The sequence below is a fragment of the Prionailurus bengalensis genome, chromosome B4, assembly GCF_016509475.1.
Source record: "Prionailurus bengalensis isolate Pbe53 chromosome B4, Fcat_Pben_1.1_paternal_pri, whole genome shotgun sequence".
Lineage (NCBI taxonomy): Eukaryota > Metazoa > Chordata > Mammalia > Carnivora > Felidae > Prionailurus > Prionailurus bengalensis.
The window spans coordinates 134,140,388-134,159,954 of NC_057358.1; the positions used below are offsets into that span (position 1 = coordinate 134,140,388).

The window sequence follows — 19,567 nt, forward strand, 5'->3', positions numbered from 1 at the left end:
CTACCTCTAGAGTCCCACACCAACACCCCTTTGTGTGCGTCTCTGTGTTCCTCAGAGCACTGTATCTGTATCTATATCATATTGCACCCATCCCACAGTATTGTTTCAGTCTTTGTGCTCTCAAAAAACCTTGTGAATGAATCCACCATGGTGTTCACCATGTAGCGCTTGAATGTTTTGTCTCACCTCCACTAGACTGTGTATTCTTTAAAGACCAGAGCGTATAGCCCTCATTCTTTTGTCTTCTTCTAGCATGTGTTCCAGTCACATGCTTAATCTTACTGAATGAATGCTAATAGTGTCTGTTGTATACTATGATAAAGCATTTTTATACCTTATTTTATGTACCTCTAACATTCCAAGATTCAATGAGATATCATGTTTTTTTGTATTTCATATATTCTCAGTAAAAATGTTAACTCTCCTTTTCTGAATTTTAGGATACAGCTTTTTCTGAATTTTAGGACACAGTATTTCTGTGAAATACTTCCTAACCCCTTCCTTGCTTTTGTTTGTTGCCTTCCTTCTGTTCCCATAGTTCCTTATTCATACCATAGTCCTATTCTGTATATATGTACCTCTATTATACTATAGTAGACTGAAGTCACTAAGGGTAAAAATGATCTCATTTCTGTTTTCCCAGGGCCCAAGACAGGCTCTGACTGGCACAGAGGGAGGGCCATATAAATATTCAAGGAGATACTAATTTGCATTTTTCTAGAGCATCCAACTGCTAGAGATCGATAAATGTATATACACTGTGAGGACTTTCTTGATTATTGTTCCATTCTACTCTCTTTATTTTTCCTTCAGGATTCATGTCATGTTCTCAGCGAAGGTACTCCCTCCAGCCCATCCCAGAGAGGAGAATTCCAAACCGATACTTAGGCCAGCCCAGCCCCTTCACACACCCACACCTCCTTAGGCCAGGTAAGCCCTTTTAACCATAAATCTCTCTCTTTAGATGCTTTATTTAGAACTGTGCTGTCCAATAGATTTTTTTTTTGCAGCAGTGTAAATGTTCTAGGTCTATGCTGCCCAATACAGTAACCACTAGCCACAAGTGGCTATTATATACTTATAATGGTGCTAGTGCAACTGAGAAACTAAATTTTTTATTTTATTTTTATTTTTATTAACTTAATTTTAAACTTAAAAAGGTATGTGTGGTTGTTGGTCCGGTGTTGACATTGCTATCTAGAGCAATAAATATAAGTCTTACAATTCAGAATTATCCATGAAAAGTATATAAACCATAATGTTTTAAAAGTTATATTACTTTCTAAGACAGTTGCTAGAACTGTATTCAAATGATTGATTCCTTGTGAACTGCTGTGTTAAAGACATTTGAGAAAACATGTTTTTCTTGAGTGCCCCGTGGGCTCAGTTGGTGGCGAGTGCAACTCTTGATCTTGGAGTCGTGAGTTCAAGCCCCACATTGGGCTTGGAGCCTACTTAGAGAAATGAAAGAAAGAAAACGTGTTTTTCTTCAAAGTACTAAATGTTCATTTCCTTTTGTTTAACAAAAATATTGCTGTATAGGTTACACTAGATTTCCAGATTTGACTTTCACAGCTTTGGGAGGTGATAATAGTGACAAAAAGGCAGTTAAGGGATGAACTGTGGTGAATGAAAATCATCACAAAGAGGTAAGTAGGGTAAAACCAAATGCTTTGTAGAAAAAGCAGTCAGGTTTTCAAGGGAAATTAATCATTGCTTCTGTCATGGGAAGGTAAATCTGTATTTACTTTGTGAGCATATGTACTAAGAATCTCAATTGCCTTTAGAAATATGTTACTCTTCCACTGTCTCCACTCAGTGAATGATACCAGTGTGTCTCTCAGTGAGGGCTTCCTTTTGCTGATTCTTCATCAGACTGGAATTCCTGCTGGGAAATCGGCTGAGACTCAGGAAATGCAGCTCACCACTGAAACACACAAGAAATCAGAGTTTTTCAAAGCTGTAAGGTAAGCTTAATAGCAATCCAGTTAGTATTAACTTAAGTATTTCTCTAATCTGTCAACCTACCTGTAGCTTCAATTTTTTTAAAAGGAAATAGAATTGGCATTAAGTTTTACCAGCTTTGAAAATTACTGATTTCTCGTGGTGAGATATTTTTACATGGTGAGCTGCATTTTCTAGGCCTTGAAACTAGTAATTATATTGTCAAGATGATGGCCTCTGTGTCTTAAACAGTTGGCTATTGTATGTTATGTGCATGATAACTATATAAAAAATGATTATGAATAAAAATACATATACACATTCATACATATACATATGTTCTTTTCAGCTATGGAGGGAAAAGGGATGCCTGTCTTAATTTTTACTCTTCTGGACATAGGATTTTAGATATTGGGCTAAGAAGGAATAGAATTTTAACTTTTTTTTTAATGTTTATTTATTTTTGAGAGAGACAGAGACAGAACGTGAGTGGGTTAGGGGCAGAGAGAGAGGGAGACAAAGAATTCGAAGCAGACTCCAGGCTCTGAGCTGTCAGCACAGAGTCCGATGCGGGGCTCAAACCCACAAGCCATTAGATCATGACCTGAGCCGAAGTCGGACGCTCAACAGACTGAGCCATCCAGGTGCCCCAGAAGGATTAGAATTTTAAAACAGAATCTTCAGGATTAAAGAAACCAGATATACAATTTCTGGAGGCAAAAACTATATAAGTATCCAAAGTATTAATCATTTGTCTTTTTCCATGTAGATATGGAAGTGGTAAAATGGTTATGGAGTGGAGAAAGAGTAAATTATTAAGAAAAATTAAAAGGGATATAATACTTTTTAAAAAATTTCTTTCACAGAGCCAGTCTGTTAGTTTGGAGCGTGAAATTATATCCTCCGTTACTTGGTTTGCTTCTAAAAATTTCATGTTTAGCATAGCTATTTTCCTAGTACTTATAAGTACTTAAAACTTTTGGAAAACACCTCAGTCCCTTCTCTAATTATTACACAAGGTCTATATAGAAAAACTAGAGAATACAGATAAAAGTAATTTTTTTTAATTACTCAAAATCCCTCCACTCATAGAAAACCGCTATTGAGATTTTGGTATATATATCTTTCTAGACTTATTTCTCATATAGGTGTGTGTGTGTGTGTGTGTGCATGTGTGTATGTATACACATGTGTACACATTCTATACCAATCAATTATTTCCTTAAAATAAATTCTTAGAAATGAAATTCCTGGGTTGGCTTTTTCTGAATGTTGGGGAGCTATTTCCTCTGGGTTTCTCCTGACTATACCTACCTAAGTTTGCTGAAGCAAGAGTAACCTGGAAAATATTCAGCAGAATGGCTCAGAGATAAAGGAATTCTGTCCTAGTTATGCTACTACTGCTTGAGATAGAAATAAAAAATCAGATTTCCCCAAGTCCTGGTGATTTCTAAAACTTATTTCCTTAAAGAAATCAGCATTGTAGACGATTGATTGATTGAATGATTGATTTTTAAGTAATCTCTACTCCCAATGTGGGGCTCAAACTCACGACCCCAAGATCAAGAGTTGCATGCTCTACTGACTGAGCTAGCCAGGCACCCCCTCTCCCCCATTTCTTTTTTAACATTGCCATCCTGGTGCTAAGGACTGTGTCTGTAGAGCCAGAAAATGTCAATTCATCCACCTTGATCACTAAAATGCCCTCCACTTATCACCCAAGCCAGAAAAAATGATTCCATGAAGGAAGGCAAATGACACAGTTATGAACTGTGAATCTACTTTTTATAATATTTGTGTGAGAAAGTTCTCTGACATTGCCACAAGAATAACGCAGTCATTAGGATAGCAAGGTGTTCAACTCACATAAACACTGCAATTTATCAGAGAATAGGAAGAATTACTGCCAAATGAAGCATTATTTCCAAGAACATGTATTTCTAACATTGTTACATTCCTAGACACAATAATTTTGGATATGTAATACAGTTTGTAGCGCCTTAAGAAAGGGCTCTTATTTAGAGAGTTTGGCTTATCAGAATGACTTGTCTGACATATCCAGAACTGGTTATTGGTTTTCTTTCAACTATAACAGTGAACAGATCCATTGGGAAGTATTCAACTGTATGGCCCACAATTTGGGAAAATGCTTTTACCATTTACCTGATTGTCCCTTATCAACTATGATGGCTGAGACTATACAGTTATTGTCAAGTATTTTGTTAAGTAATATTTAAAATGATGAAAAGAGTGGTTCTAGAGTGAGTGCTAGGTAATAATTCCTGAATCTTCTTCCCTTAGAAGCGTCCAAACCAATTAGGTATCCATCTTTCAGTCATGGTTTAGTTGTAGTTCTGCCTTGAGCAAGGGGTATGTTTTTGTTTTTTTTTTTTTAAGTTTTGTTAAAATGGTTGACTTTAAAAGATCAAGATTTATTTTGGTGTGGTGAGATTTTTATACTATTTAAAAGATTAAAATATATGTTCAAGAAATGATGGAAATTAAAAATGGTCTGAATCTGCCTAGACCATTGAGTGAGTTTTTTCAAAATATAAATACATGCTAGGATCCCATAGACTTACTGAATCTCAAGGGAAGGGCTTAGGCCCTATGTTTTGAAGAGCTCCCTGGGTGTTTCTGATGCACACCACCTGCCTAATGGGCACTCATTAGATGGGTGCGTGAGATGTCTAAAGCCAGATCTTTGGCCACAGGCCATATTTTGAAGCGGAGTGTACCTTTACTTTTCTTATGTCCTCATCCCCAAACACTCAGTTCTTAAATTTATTCATATCTTTGAGAGAAAGAGGGACAGAGCGTGAGCAGGGGAGGGGCAGAGAGGGAGACACACAATCTGAAGCAGGCTCCAGGCTCTGAGCTGTCAGCATAGGGCCCGACGCAGGCCTTGAACCCATGAACCATGAGATCATGACCTGAGCCGAAGTTGGATGATTAACCAACTGAGCCACCCAGACGTCCAAATTTATTCATATCTTTATCATCACCACCATCACACATTTACTGAATGATTACTTTGTATTTATGTAGCCATTTCAAAACACTGTTTATACGTTATACCTGATAAGCAGAATAGTAGTATACAAACATTTTATATTCTAGAGCTTCTAAATTTAAGTTCAGGGCCTACTTTTTCATAGATATTTTACCATGAAGTGTCCCTGTTTTTATAAAGTAACATATTTTCTTTTCTCACTTCCTGTGTACCTCTGGAATTTTAAAAATAACGATATATTCGTATTGATTATTCATTTTCCCTTTGTCTTCATCTTCTGAAGTAGAGTTTTTGTTTTTTTTTTTTACATCCAAGTTAGTTAGCATATAGTGCAATAATGGTTTCAGGAGTAGAATCCAGTGATTCATCCCCTACATATAACACCCAGTGCTCATCCCAACAAGTGTCCTCCTTAATGCCTCTTGCCCATTTAGCTCATCCCACCACCCAGAACCCCTCCAGCAACCCTCAGTTTGTTCTCTGTATTTAAGAGTCTCTTATGGTTTTTGTTCCCCTCCCTGTTTTTATATTATTTTTGCTTTCCTTCCTTTATGTTCATCTGTTTTGTATCTTAAATTCCTCATATGAATGAAATCTTTCCCTGACTGACTAATTTCACTTAGCATAATCTTCTGAAGTAGATTTTAATGCAAAATGAAGACCAGAGTATTTACATATATAAATTTACAGGTGAATAAACCTATATATTTAACCTATATGTATATGTTAATTACTCATTCCAAAGTACCATTATACAGATAGCTAGCTCATAGAAATTCCATAAACAGCCATCTAGTACAGAATTATAGAGTATTTCTGTTTTTTAATGCTGGGAGAAAAAAAATTTTGAATTATAATAATGTTCCTGCAGCTTAAATACTGGTACATTAAGAATAAATGACTTTTCTGTTTCTCTTTAACCTTTGTGCATATTTCTCATTCATATCGAGAAATTCTCTGAAGTAAAGATTAGCAAGAATCTGCCCTAGACAAGAATCAGGAATTTTCTAAAGAATTGAATAATAAAAAGCTTCTGAATCACTTGTGAATGATAAGACTCATTCTTTTTTTTTTTTTTAAGTTTTCATTTATTTATTTTGAGATAGAGCAGGTGAGGGGTAGAGAGAGAGGGAGAGAGAGAATCCCAAATAGGCTCCCATGAACTGAGAGATCATGACCTTAGCCAAGATCAAGAGTCGGACACTTAACCAACTCAGCCACCCCGGCTCCCGGAGACTCATTCTTAATTGTGTGAGAAAGCCAAAGACTTTCAGGGCTTCAATCTAAAAATTACTTTGATAGAGATAGTAGTTGTCCGTGTAAATTTTACTCTTCCAAGGTCCTACTTGGCTTTGGATTACCAGGATGACAACATCTTTAAGTGTAAATTCTTTATGGTAATAATTGTAACTAATATTTATATAGTGCTTACCGTTCTGAGTATTTTATTATTTAATCCTCCTGACAACTTTGAGAAGTAGTTGCTTTTATTATCTCCATTTGACAAATGAGAAAACTGAGTCATAAAGCAGTTTGGTAGCTCTCCCCAAGTCACTCAGTAAGTTGTTAAGCCAGGATTCCAGTTCATAAAACTCTGACTGTTGAGTCCACACTTAACCACAAAATAGTACAAAACATTTGTACCAAAGAATACTATCTGGAATTTCCGAAAAGTCTATCTTTATCATGATATTTTTAATAAGAATAAATTCAACTGAGGGAAGTCTTAGTCTAATAGGTATTTCAAGTTTAGAGAGTGGTATACTTTTTTTTAATGTGGTAAAATTTACATATAATGAATTGCACAGATCTTAGATATGCGCATCAGTGAGGTTTTTAAAAATTTTTTTAGTGTGTGTTTATTTTTGAGAGACAGAGAAAGAGGCAGAGTGTGAGGGGGGGAGGGGCAGAGAGAGAGGGAGACACAGAATCTGAAGCAGGCTCCAGGCTCTGAGCTGTCACCACAGGGCCCGACTCAGCTCGAACCCATGGACTGCGAGATCATGACCTCATGAGCCGAGGTTGGATGCTTAACTGACTGTGCCATCCAGGTGCCCCACAATTCAGTAGATGATGTGGAGAACAAAGGCAAAAGAAAAAATTAAACTTCTTTACAACTTATAGTCCATTGATAAGTACATGAGAGAAGGCAGAGTGACCTTCCTTGAGGAGCTTGCCGGAATGTTAAATTTTTGCTAGAGGCAAAAGGCAACCTTAGCTTGACATTAGCCCAACCTCCAGGATCCTTTATCTCCACACCACCCCTCATCCCCGCCCTACAAGATGTGTTTTAGCAATCCTTCTCTAAGTCTATGGCCCACTGTTATACATCTGAAGGATCTCATGTCTGAGGTTTTACTAAACAGTAATAAATGACCTTTTCCTAATAGCCCCTCAAGGTCCTGGAAACCTTGCTTCAAAATTCCTTAGAGACTTACACTACCCCTAGCCCCCTATCATCACAACCCCAGTGCAGCTCTTTCTGCCCATGGGTTCTGTCCCTGTGGTTTAATAAAACCACCCTTTTGCACTGAAGACATCTCAAGAATTCTTTCTTGACAGGTCACTCCCGGACCCCAACATTTCAGATCAGTAGGCCCCAATATAACCCACACACCCCAGTCAAGATATAGAACATTTTCATCACCCTAGAAAATTTTCTCACACCCCCTCTTGTCTGTTTCCACTTCCATCCTTAACCATTGCTCTGGTTTCTATCAACATGGATTGTTTTGCCTATTCTTGGAATCATACGGTACGTACCTTTTCTGTCTAGCTTGTGTTGCTCAATATATGCAAATAAAATCTAGGGTATTTTTTATTGTTTATTTGGTCATTTCATTTTTTCAGAGAGGTCTGTGTTTTACTTTAAAGAAAACATTACCTTTTTTTTTAACCCCCATTCTCCACCTACATAGAGATCATTTTATAAACTACTTTCTTGTAGACAATAAAAACTACCTAATATTAAACAATTCATTTTAAGGATGCAGTTTCAAAATCAGACCATGTTAAAATACTAGTTACTTTTAGGAAATAATTAAAATACATACCTAGATTGTAACAAACACCTGCATTTTCCCATCCATTTTCAGTCTTTATAAAACTTTCTTCTTAGGGGTTTCTGCTTGGCTGATTAAATATGAAGAATATTTTTCTTATTCTCGTGAGAAGTCCAATCCTAAATGTCCTGGAAGAGCTTTTCTTCTTGGCTGCAGAGTCTCTGAACTGATTGTAAGACTTTGCTATTTGCAGAGTCCAGATTACGACCTGTAGGCATTTGATTGGTAAATAAACTTGTTAGAATAGCCCCTCTATCCTTAATTGACTCAAGGTGATAAAGTACTAACTTTGTTCTTTGCTATGTTACAATTTGACAAAGTTACCAGAGTGTCTATTCAGACAGTTTTATCAGATGAAATTCAGGCCAGATTGACCATTACAATGGTTAATTCTATGATCAAAGGCCATAATAACTGCCAGGTTTACCTCTAGGGTTAAAGTTCATTGCTTTATTACCCCCCCCTTTTTTTCCTCCTTCGAATGATAAGAAAAGATATCTTTTTTACTTGAATAATTTTCTGTCACAACCAAAGAGTTCTTTTTTACTTTGAGATTTCAGAAGTGTGGAAGCATTTAGTTAATGGTCACTCCATAGTGTTGATGATTCATAAACTTGGGAAAATGTAGCCCGTGTTTTAAATGTTTCTCATGTAGTCATTTGTATGAAATTGGATTCAGGAAGATGAATGCCTTGAAGGGAGTAAAAGATAGTTTTCCAATCCCGTTTTGATTTCCAAATAATTGTATCTTTTTTTAGAAGTTATTTTCCAACATATTTATATATGTGCTTTGTTATTAATGAGAATGAGAGAGAACACATATATTAAGGTCGTTAAAATTGTGAATTTTCTTATTTTCCAAATTAAAAAAAACCCCACAAAATGAATTGATTTTTAATTTAGTTTTATTACATGGACTGTAGCTGTGAAGAAACCAAAAGCAAAGCAAACCAAAAGGAAAGGGGAAAAGGAGAAGACAAAAGGAAAGGTCGGATGATCTATCAATTATAATGAGCCTCTGCTTTTATAAGAGTATCTACTGCTTGGGTAAACTGGGAAATTTCCAATGTTGGGTAACAGTGGCAGACTTAACATACGTAATTACCAGTCAGATAGTTCTGGCACAAAGGTCAGAATTCTGCCCAAAAGCCCTAGAGAACTCTTAGCCAGCTTAATCCAGGGGAAAAAGAAATGCACTATGAGGGGCACCTGGGTAACTTAGCTGGGTAAACATCAGACTCTTGATTTCAGCTCAGGTTGTGATGATCTCACAGTTTGTGAGTTTGAGTCCTGTGTTGGGCTCTGTGCTGTCAGCTTGGGATTCTCTTTCTTTGTCTGTCTCTCTCTCTCTCTCTCTCTCTCTCTCTCTCAAAATAAATAAACTTAAAAACAAAAAGAAAGAAAAGAAATGCCATGTGAGCTCTTCTAGGACTGACTCTGTTGCTTATCTTTTATTTCTTACCAACTTCATCAATAAAAGTGTACATTTTTTTCTGTTGTAAATGAATAAGAGTTAAATAAAAATTGATATTAATGGAATGCAAACAACAGAGTTGGCTGGAGAGATAAACTATACATAGGTAAAACAACTAGATGATTCCAAGGTAATCATAAACAACTGAGTTACATGTACTGAACATGAGTACTAAAAAAATTCGGAGGTCTTTGATCCAGCAATGTCTGTCCTAGGACTATGATAGAACTAAAAGCACCAGGACATAGGGCATAAAAGTAGCAGGATATAAGTACAAAGATGGTTATTATTACAGCAAAAACTGAAAACAATATAAATGCCCACCAGTATGGAAATGGATCAACAAGTTTTGATATATCAACCCCAAAAATATTTATGGAGACGTCAAGCAGAATGAACTGAAGCTATGCAAGATGACTTGGTGGGAGGAATTTCTATAAGGTATCGCTGTGATAGAAAAAGCAAGATACAGAAGAATGTGTAGTATCCCATTTTTGTAAAATACTAGTGACCAAAAAACCCTAAATGCAAGTATATGAGTATCGAGAAAAATAGGAAAGGATATGTGCCACATTACCAACGTGGGTGAGGTATTGATGTGGGTAGAAGGGAAGGGGAGTGAAGAGTCAAACAGCAAAGGAAAAGGGGGAAAATATTTATTGAGAGTTCAGTATGATGTGATTACACTTATACACAACTATAGGATGTATATATATAAGAAAATGAAACAGTTAAATAATTCAGAGGGACAAATCAATGTGATCTAGGCTAATCAGGAAAGCCTTTTGAATGAGAGGAGTCTAAAAACAAACATGCATTGAGCCCAAAATCTTGGGAGTGGAATTGCTATGGAGGGAGAAGAAATTTTGGAAAAGGGACACATCATAAGCAAGGTACTAGGGAAAGAACAGATTAGAGCTATGTAAGACATAAGAAGGAATTAATTTCAGAATAATTGGAGAAATGATTTTAAAACGTTGGCCAAATCACCAAAGACCATATATTGTGTGATTTCATCATATTAAATCTCTACAAGAGACAAATCCATAAAGACAGAAAATAGATTACTGGTTGCCAAGGGCTGGGGGTGCAGATTGGGAGGAGATGGGGAGTGACTACTAATGGACAAGGGTTTCTTTTGGGAGTGATGAAATACTCTAAAACTGACTTTTGTTTTTTGTTTTAATTTTTTAATGTTTATTTATTTTTGAGACAGAGGCAGAGCATGAACAGGGGAGGGTCAGAGAGAGGGAGACACAGAATCCGAAGCAGGCTCCAGGCTCTGAGCTGTCAGCACAGAGCCCGATGCGGGGCTCAAACTGACGGACCTGAGTGAGATCATGACCTGAGCCGAAGTCAGACGCTCAACCGACTGAGCCACCCAGGCGCCCCTCTAAAACTGATTTTTGTAATGTTTGCACAATTGTGTGAATATACCAAAAACCACTGATTTGTATACTTTAAGTGGGTAGATTGTATGGTATGTAAATAATATCTCAATAAAGCTGCTTTTTTTAAGTTAAATAAATAAATATAAAGATATTTATGTTTATAAATAAATATAAAGATAAATTGGAATCCTCTGGTAGAAAGCATTAAAATCTACTTGAGTTTGAATTTGATGTAATGGACAATAAAGAGCCATTGTAGGTCATGAGTATGGAATGGACTGTCCATGATTTCTCTCTTTTATTCTCTTTTTCTCTTTATTTGGAATTTTTATTATAAAAGTATATACTCATTGAAACAAAATTCAAGTAATATTAAAAAGCATGTTAAAAAGAAAATTTTAGTCTTAACTCAATCCCCATAGATTGGTACTATAAAAATTGAGATTCTTTACTAAATTTTTTCTCTCTCTTCTTTTTTTCTTTTTATTCTTTTTTAACATAAATGGGATCATATTATCCATCTTGTTCTGTAATTTTTTCATACAGCAGTATTTCATGGCTATCTTTTCATATTTGCATATGAAGCCTCAATACTACAGGGAATAATAATAGTACTCCACATCATGGAATCAATGTAAAGATTAAACGAGTTGATAACTGTAAATAATTAGGATAGTACCGGACACATAAAAAGCATTCAGTAAGCATCAGGTGTTGTTTTACTATTATTAATGCTAAGTGTAGGCTAAAGGATACAGCTTTCATGAGTGTTTTCATAGTTCTTTTACTTTGGAACCTAAAGCAAGAGCAGGCATGATTTCCATTTCAGAAGGGAAGCATTCACCCAGTCACCACTGGGCTAGAAGCCAGACAGTCTGCTGGGTGCTAATATTGAGAACTAACACATAACATTTCATAACACAGGTTCTTAATACAAGTTTTGTGGGAGGGCTTAGGGGAATCAGATATTCTTGAAATTGTATGTCAAAAGCTTGTGTGTGCCTAGGTGCAGTAAACAGTGAATCCACAGCTTTTTAAAGATTCCCTAGGGAGTCTTCAATCCTTAAGAACCACATGCTTTATCAAGTTTACTTCTCCTGACAGCCCTAAGGAGTGATAATATTATTAAAGTTTTTTAAAAATACAAAGATGAGGGGCGCCTGGGTGGCACAGTCGGTTAAGCGTCCGACTTCAGCCAGGTCATGATCTCGCGGTCCGGGAGTTCGAGTCCCGCGTCAGGCTCTGGGCTGATGGCTCAGAGCCTGGAGCCTGTTTCCGATTCTGTGTCTCCCTCTCTCTCTGCCCCTCCCCCGTTCATGCTCTGTCTCTCTCTGTCCCAAAAATAAATAAAAACGTTGAAAAAAATTTTTTTTTAAATACAAAGATGAGGGGCGCCTGGGTGGCTCAGTCGGTTAGGCGGCCGACTTCGGCTCAGGTCATGATCTCGCGGTCCGTGAGTTCGAGTCCCGCATCGGGCTCTGGGCTGACAGCTCAGAGCCTGGAGCCTGCTTCGGATTCTGTGTCTCCCTCTCTCTGACCCTCCCCCGTTCATGCTCTGTCTCTGTCTCAAAAATAAATGTTAAAAAAAAAATTAAAAAAAAAATACAAAGATGACCCCAATTGGAAAATACAAAGATTTTCTCTCAGGGAGGGAACCCTTAAGGAGATTATATGTACCCAGCTCTACTATTAATACAAAAAGACCTATTAGAAGGGTATTATTATGCTTTGGAAATTCAGAAGGAGATTGGCCTTATTATGTTAAAAATTATACATCATTTAACAAATAATTTACCAAGTGCCTGCTATATTCCAGTTGTTATTCTAGGCTCCAGGAATATAACACTGAACAAACAGACAAAAATCTATGTCCTCATGGAGTTTACATTCTTTCAGGAAAGTCATACACGGATAATGTGATCCTTCTCCTCGCCTTTCATGTTGATACTTCAAGTCAACCTTATTATATATGCCTAGCAATGCCTTCCACATGATAATGTTTAGTAAATATTTGATCAAATGCATAAAAGAATGAAAGAGCTACAAGAGATATTAAGGGGTCATGATCCTGGTTTTCACGCAGGACCACGTTTGACTATCATTTCCAAAATTTTTACAATGGAATAGAAAATTTGGACCTGTGCCATCTCCTTCATTCCCCATGTGCTATGAATAGATTTGGCATAAATTGAAGAAATGAACTTGTGTGTTTCCATCTAATATTGTTACCTTAAAAGTACTTTGGCACTATATAAATGCAAAGCATCACTGTTATTTCTCATTTCTAGGAGAGGTGACGCCAGGACTATCTCAAGTGGAATATGCACTTCGCAGACACAAACTAATGTCTCTGATTCACAAGGAAACACAAGGGCAGAGTGGGACAGACCAGACGGTGGTTCTGCTGTCCAACCCTACATACTACATGAGCAATGATATCCCCTATACTTTCCACCAAGACAACAATTTCCTGTACCTATGTGGATTCCAAGAGCCCGATAGCATTCTGGTGCTTCAGAGCCTCCCTGGCAAGCAGTTACCAGCACATAAGGCCATGCTTTTTGTACCTCGGAGAGACCCTAGTCGAGAACTTTGGGATGGCCCACGATCTGGCACTGATGGAGCAATAGCTTTAACAGGAGTGGATGAAGCCTATACACTAGAAGAATTTCAACATCTAGTACCAAAATTGAAAGGTAATAAATGGAACAGAGGTCAAATCACAGGCCAGATTTGGGATTAAGACCTTCCTTGCCTATTTAGATGAAGTTGTTAATTTTTCTTTCTCTTTTTTTTAAATTTATTTATTTTGAGAGAGTGAGTGCACAAGCGCAGGAGGGACAGAGAGAGAGAGAGAGAGAGAGAGAGAGAGAGAGAGAGAGAAAGAGAAAATCCCAAACGGGCTCCGTGCTATCAGCACAGAGCCGGACACAAGGCTCAAGGTCTCAGGAACTGTGAGATCATGACCTGAGCTGAGATCAAGAGCCAAACACTTAACCGACTGAGCCACCCAGGCGTCCCTAAAGTTCTTAATTTTCTAAAATGATGATCATGGCAGCATTTCCTTGAGCACCATGAAAGGAACATAAATCTTTTCCACAAGACTAAATATTTCATTTACGCATTTGCTAAGTCTTTGTTAAATTATTCATTCATAGAGACTGTGAACTGTCCTAGTTTGAAATCACAGAGAGAATTTTCTTTTAAAGTGGAGGATGGGCATGGATCACTCTTCAAGATTACCAACCAATCCATCCACCTTTGACCACTACATATTACTTCTGCCAACTCTTCAGAAAGAAGCAGTATTCTCAAAGAATGATCAGTGCTTCACCAGCGTCACAATTACCTGGTGATACATACTAGAATTACAAAAGCATAATAGATAGCGGAAATGTAAAATTTTAGCCCCCCCCTTCCATATCTGTTAGATCAGAATCTGCCTTTTAACAAGATTCTCAGGAGATTCATACAGTACAGAGTTGAGTCCATGTCACTCAAAATAGTCACTTTTTCTACATTTCTTCTGGTAAAATTATAATCACTCATAACATTTTGAGATTCTTTTTCTGGAACTTTTTAGAATCTACACTACATTATAAACTGTCTTTAATGATTCTCGTAAATCTACGGCCTGGGAAGCATTTTATTTTTTGAAGTGTCCAAAAGTCACTTAGAGCCAAATTGGTAAATAACATAGATAGTCAAATTGTAAAGTACTAATTTTAGACAAAATAATATATGGCTGTAAAATTAAAGTCTAATTTTAGATAAAATAATACATGGTGTAAAATTAAAGTCTAATTTTCTAATGTCTAATTTTCTAATTTTCTAAAGTCTAATTTATAATGGTTTATAAACCATTTCTGAAGTCAGTTTCTAAAAGAGAATTCCAAAATTGTTTCCAATGATCATGGAATTTATTGGACTTGTTCCACACAAAGCCTTCTTTGAAAGAAAATACTCAGTTGAATATGGAAGTTCCAGTATGTTTGAATTGTTTCATTGCTTTATACAAGTGTTCTCTATTTTACAGAGATAATTACTCAGCTAAACTAGTGGAACTTTTTCGTATCTTCAAAGTTGTCATAAATGTGGGATACAGAATCATTTTCTTTTTAGCTTTTTGATTTTCTGAATTAGTTGCTAGCTGTCCTATTCAATAGTCTAAATTTCATTAACCCAGTATTGTTAAAACCTTACACGAAATGTATTTCTCAAAAGTACTTCTCATTCACCATCCTTTTTGTTTTTTAATGTTTATTCATTTCTGAGAGAGAGAGAGAGAGAGAGAGAGAGAGAGAGAGAACAAGTGGGGGAGGGGCAGAGAGAGAGGAAGGCACAGAATCTGAAGCAGTTCTAGGCTCAGAGCTGTCAGCACAGAGCCTGATGTGGGGCTTGAACCCATGAACCTGACCAGCTCAGATCATGACCTGAGCTGAAGTCAGACGCTCAACCAACTGAGCCACCCAAGCGCCCCTCATTCACCATTCTTAATGTTAGTAGTTTACTAGACAAAAGCAGCAGGCAAAGGAAAAGATTCATGAAATCGTATTTATGTAAAAATTTAAAAACCAAAAAAAACTGGGCTATGATTTCATACACTGAAAACAGGTAGTAGAGGTTGTTTTACTTTTTAAAAACTACAATTAAATTTCTATTAAAAGTAAGATTAGCATTTGACATGTAATATATGTTAAAAACCATTTTTATTTCAAAATGAAATATTTAGGAGATTGTATCACTAATATATAGCCAATAAAAATTTTTAGGGTTTTTCCCTTTTCTGTCCCAAATACTTTGCGTAAAACATACATTCAGACTTCAGTTGTTGGAAATGCTGCTAATAAGCCATCTCAGGAAAATGGAAAGGGACGAATGGAGACCTGGTTTAAATGGGAACATTTTCATCATGAGCCTTCTCATCATGTATCTCAGGCACATACAGACTATTTCCTTGGGTCTCTAAAGTTAAAAGGAGAACTGTGGTCTTCTAGTGAGAATACATGGCAGATGAGAAAGGAAAAGCCCTGGGTAAGTGTGGGCTAGCACATATCATCAACTATAGTGTTTCTATAGCCGTGAATATTTGCTCCTAAATGCAATAAGAACCTCATTCACTAACACAGCACAGAGCCTGATGCGGGGCCCAGACTCACAAACCATGAGATCATGACCCGAGCCAAAGTCGGACCCTTAACCGACTGAGCCACCCAGGCGCCCTAGAAAGGGAACACTTAACCACGTCATGATCTGAGTACTTTTTTCTGTCCGTTCATGTTCAGTAATTCAGCAGGGCATCTAGCTCAATTGTAGTGTGGAGAACACTTTTATAGTTGTTCTTTAATGATTAGTAAATAATAAAATCAAAGCTTGAGAAGAGCTTTAGTCCCATCTATCATCTATATAAAGAACACTGAAGTTTAGGGGCAGAGAAGCTGGATATTCGGTGTCAGAATATCTTGCCATTCTCAGGGAATAGCCTTTCCAGTGATAGATGATCTAACCTTTCAGTTGCTTCAGTCCTGAGAGAGTTTTTGCTCACTTCAGAATTCCACGCCACAGGTTTTATGGTTTTGACTCTTGTTCAAGTCATTATAGCAGTTGGTATTTCTTGTTGCTGTTTTATTTTAAAATTTATTTTCTTGCTGCTCATTTTAAGATGAGACAAATATGGTCTGGTATGACTGGATGAGGCCCTCTCACGCACAGCTTCACTCTGACTACATGCAGCATCTGACTGAGGTCAAAGCCAGGAGCAAGAATAAGGTCCGGGCTGTCCAGCAGCTGGTACAGCGCCTCCGGCTGATCAAATCTCCTGCAGAAATTGAGCGAATGCAGATTGCTGGGAAGCTGACATCACAGGTATGGTTCCTATTGAAAAAGTTTTCTCCAAATTAAAAAATCTAAGTTCCTAGGGTTCAGTGGGTACCTTGAGGTTGTGTACCCGAGGGAGGAATTTCATAGTAGGTGAACATCTACCTTCTGCTTTAGTTTAGTGAACATGTCTAGAAACTTGCTCAATACCTTGCAAGGCAAAATAAAGCTGCCTTGCATCTTTTATCCATGATCTTAGTTGTTTCTCAGTGGGACAACATAAATTAATTAGTGGTATTCCCTTTCCTTATGATAACTGCAATAACAGTGGCAGTTAAACACAGTTTGATTGCTAAAGAAGACTCAGGACCCAGAATGACAGTACTTATAAGTCTGTAACTTATTATAGGAAAGGGGTATAGTATAGCAACAGCATTAAAGTAAGCATACCTGTCACAGTCAATGGCCGTCCCACAAAAAGGATCCAGAGAAGCCAAGTGCAGGATCTTGTCCTATCTCAGCAAGGGCCAGGTGGGATGCATTTTCTCTCATGGATAAGGAACCACAGATGTGGTGGTGTGGTGATGTACACACACAGAATATCTTGGAACCAAGGAGCCCAAAATGGAATCTCACCTAGGGATTTTTGGGTTTTGCTCATATTGGCATATTCCTGCTATGTAACAGCAGAGCTCCTAGACCAGTACAAACCATTAATCTCACTGTTACCGGTATTGAGAAACCGATACAAACTGCCCCAAAATTCCTTGCAACACTTTTCATTAATTGTGGTGAAATATATACAGCATAAAATTTGCCAATTTAGCCATTTTTAAGTATATAGTTCAGTGGCATTAAATACATTCACATTGTTGTACAACCACCACCACTGTATATCTCCAGAACTATTTCATGATCCCCTGCTGAAACTCTATACTCATTAGACAATAACTGCCCATTTCTCCTTCCCTCTAACCCTTGGTGACTACCATTTTATTTCCTGTTTCTATAATTTGACTACTTTAGGTACCTCATATAAGTGAGTCATAACAATATTTGTTCTTTTGTTTTTGACTTATTTCACTTAGCAAAATGTCTCCAGGATTCAACCATGCTCTGGTATATATCAGAATTTACCTTCTTTTTAAGGCTGAGTAATAGACCATTTTATGTATATGCAACATTTTATTTATCTATTCATCTATTGATGGACATTGGGTTGTTTTTTTTTTCATTAATTTTTTTAATTTTTTTTTTTAATTTACATCCAAATTAGTTAGCGTATAGTGCAACAATGATTCCAAGAGTAGATTCCTTAATGCCTCTTACCCATTTAGCCCATCCCCCTCCCACAACCCCTCCAGTAACCCTCAGTTTGTTCTCCATATTTATGAGGTCTCTTATGCTTTGTCCTCCTCCCTGTTTTTATATTATTTTTGTTTCCGTTCCATTATGTTCATCTGTTTTGTCTCTTAAAGTTCTCATATGAGTGAAGTCATGATTTTTGTCTTTCTCTGACTGACTAATTTCACTTAGCGTAATACCCTCCAGTTCCATCCACATAGTTGCAAATGGCAAGATTTCATTCTTTTTGATTGCTGAGTAATACTCCATTGTGTGTGTGTGTGTGTGTGTGTGTGTGTGTGTGTGTGTACCACATCTTCTTTATCCATTCATCCATCGATGGGCATTTGGGCTCTTTCCATACTTTGGCTATTGTTAATTGCTGCTCTAAACATGGGGGTGCATGTGTCCCTCCAAAACAGCATACCTATATCCCTTGGATAAATACCTAGTAGTGCAATTGCTGGGTCATAGGGTAGTTGTATTTTTAATTTTTTGAGGAACCTCCATACTGTTTTCCAGAGTGAATGCGCCAGCTTGCATTCCCACCAACAATGCAAAAGAGATCCTCTTTCTCCGCATCCTCGCCAAAATCTGTTGTTGCCCAAGTTGTGAATGTTAGCCATTCTGCCAGGTGTAAGGTGGTACCTCATTGTGGTTTTGATTTGTATTTCCCTGATGATGAGTGATGTGGAGCATTTTTTCATGTGTCGGTTGGCCATCTGGATGTCTTCTTTCCTTATAAGGAAAGACACTTCTCTGGAGAAGTGAATATTCATGTCTTTGCTCATTTCTTTACTGGATTATTTGTTTTTTGGGTGTTGAATTTGATAAGTTCTTTATAGATTTTGGTTTCTAACCCTTTATGTGATCTGTCATTTGCAAATATCTTCTCCCATTCTGTCGGTTGCCTTTTAGTTTTGCTGATTGTGTTGTTTCTGTCTTTAGGCTAGTGTGAATAATTCTGCAATGCACATTCTACTTTTCAAACCCCTGTTCTCATTTCTTTTGGATATATGCCCAGAAGTAGAATTAACTAGATCAAATGGTAATTCTGTGTTCAATATTTTGAGGAACCACCATACTGTTTTTCATAGCACCTGTGCCGTTTTACATTCCCACTGACACTGGACAAGAGTTCCTATTTTTCCATATCCATTCAAACACTCGTTTTCTGTTTTTTGATGATAGACGTCCTTGTGGGTGTGAAAGGATATCTGACTGTGGTTTTGATTTGCATTTTTCTAATGGTTAATGATGTTGAATGTCTTTTCATGTCTTTATTGCCTTCACAACACTTGTATGCTTCATCTATGCTTCATGCTATGCCTTGACCAAAGTCAATGTCATTCAGGAGTTTAGCAAAACAGCTCAAGCTAATTCCAGGAAATAGCTCTCACAGAGCAGTCCATTCCCATGACCCACTATCAAGCCTTTTTTCTAATAAAACAATAATCCTTAGTGTGATATCATTTACTTGCCTTATAATATCCTATAATCAGATCATCAAAATGTACATGCA

At 37.1% G+C, this 19,567-nt stretch overlaps 1 protein-coding gene across 2 annotated transcripts in view; it reads left to right on the forward strand.

The window, feature by feature from the left end:
- The window catches only part of XPNPEP3 (X-prolyl aminopeptidase 3), a 77,629-nt gene that overhangs the window by 14,899 nt on the left and 43,163 nt on the right, over positions 1 to 19,567 (forward strand). The window contains exons 2-4 of one of the 2 annotated variants that reach the window (XM_043562698.1): positions 814 to 930; positions 13,173 to 13,580; positions 16,547 to 16,749. In XM_043562698.1, coding sequence (XP_043418633.1) covers positions 814 to 930; positions 13,173 to 13,580; positions 16,547 to 16,749 — 728 coding nt within the window. Of the gene's footprint in view, positions 1 to 813; positions 931 to 1,822; positions 1,968 to 13,172; positions 13,581 to 16,546; positions 16,750 to 19,567 lie in introns of those variants that run through there. The other variant, XM_043562699.1, reaches the window with a different exon arrangement.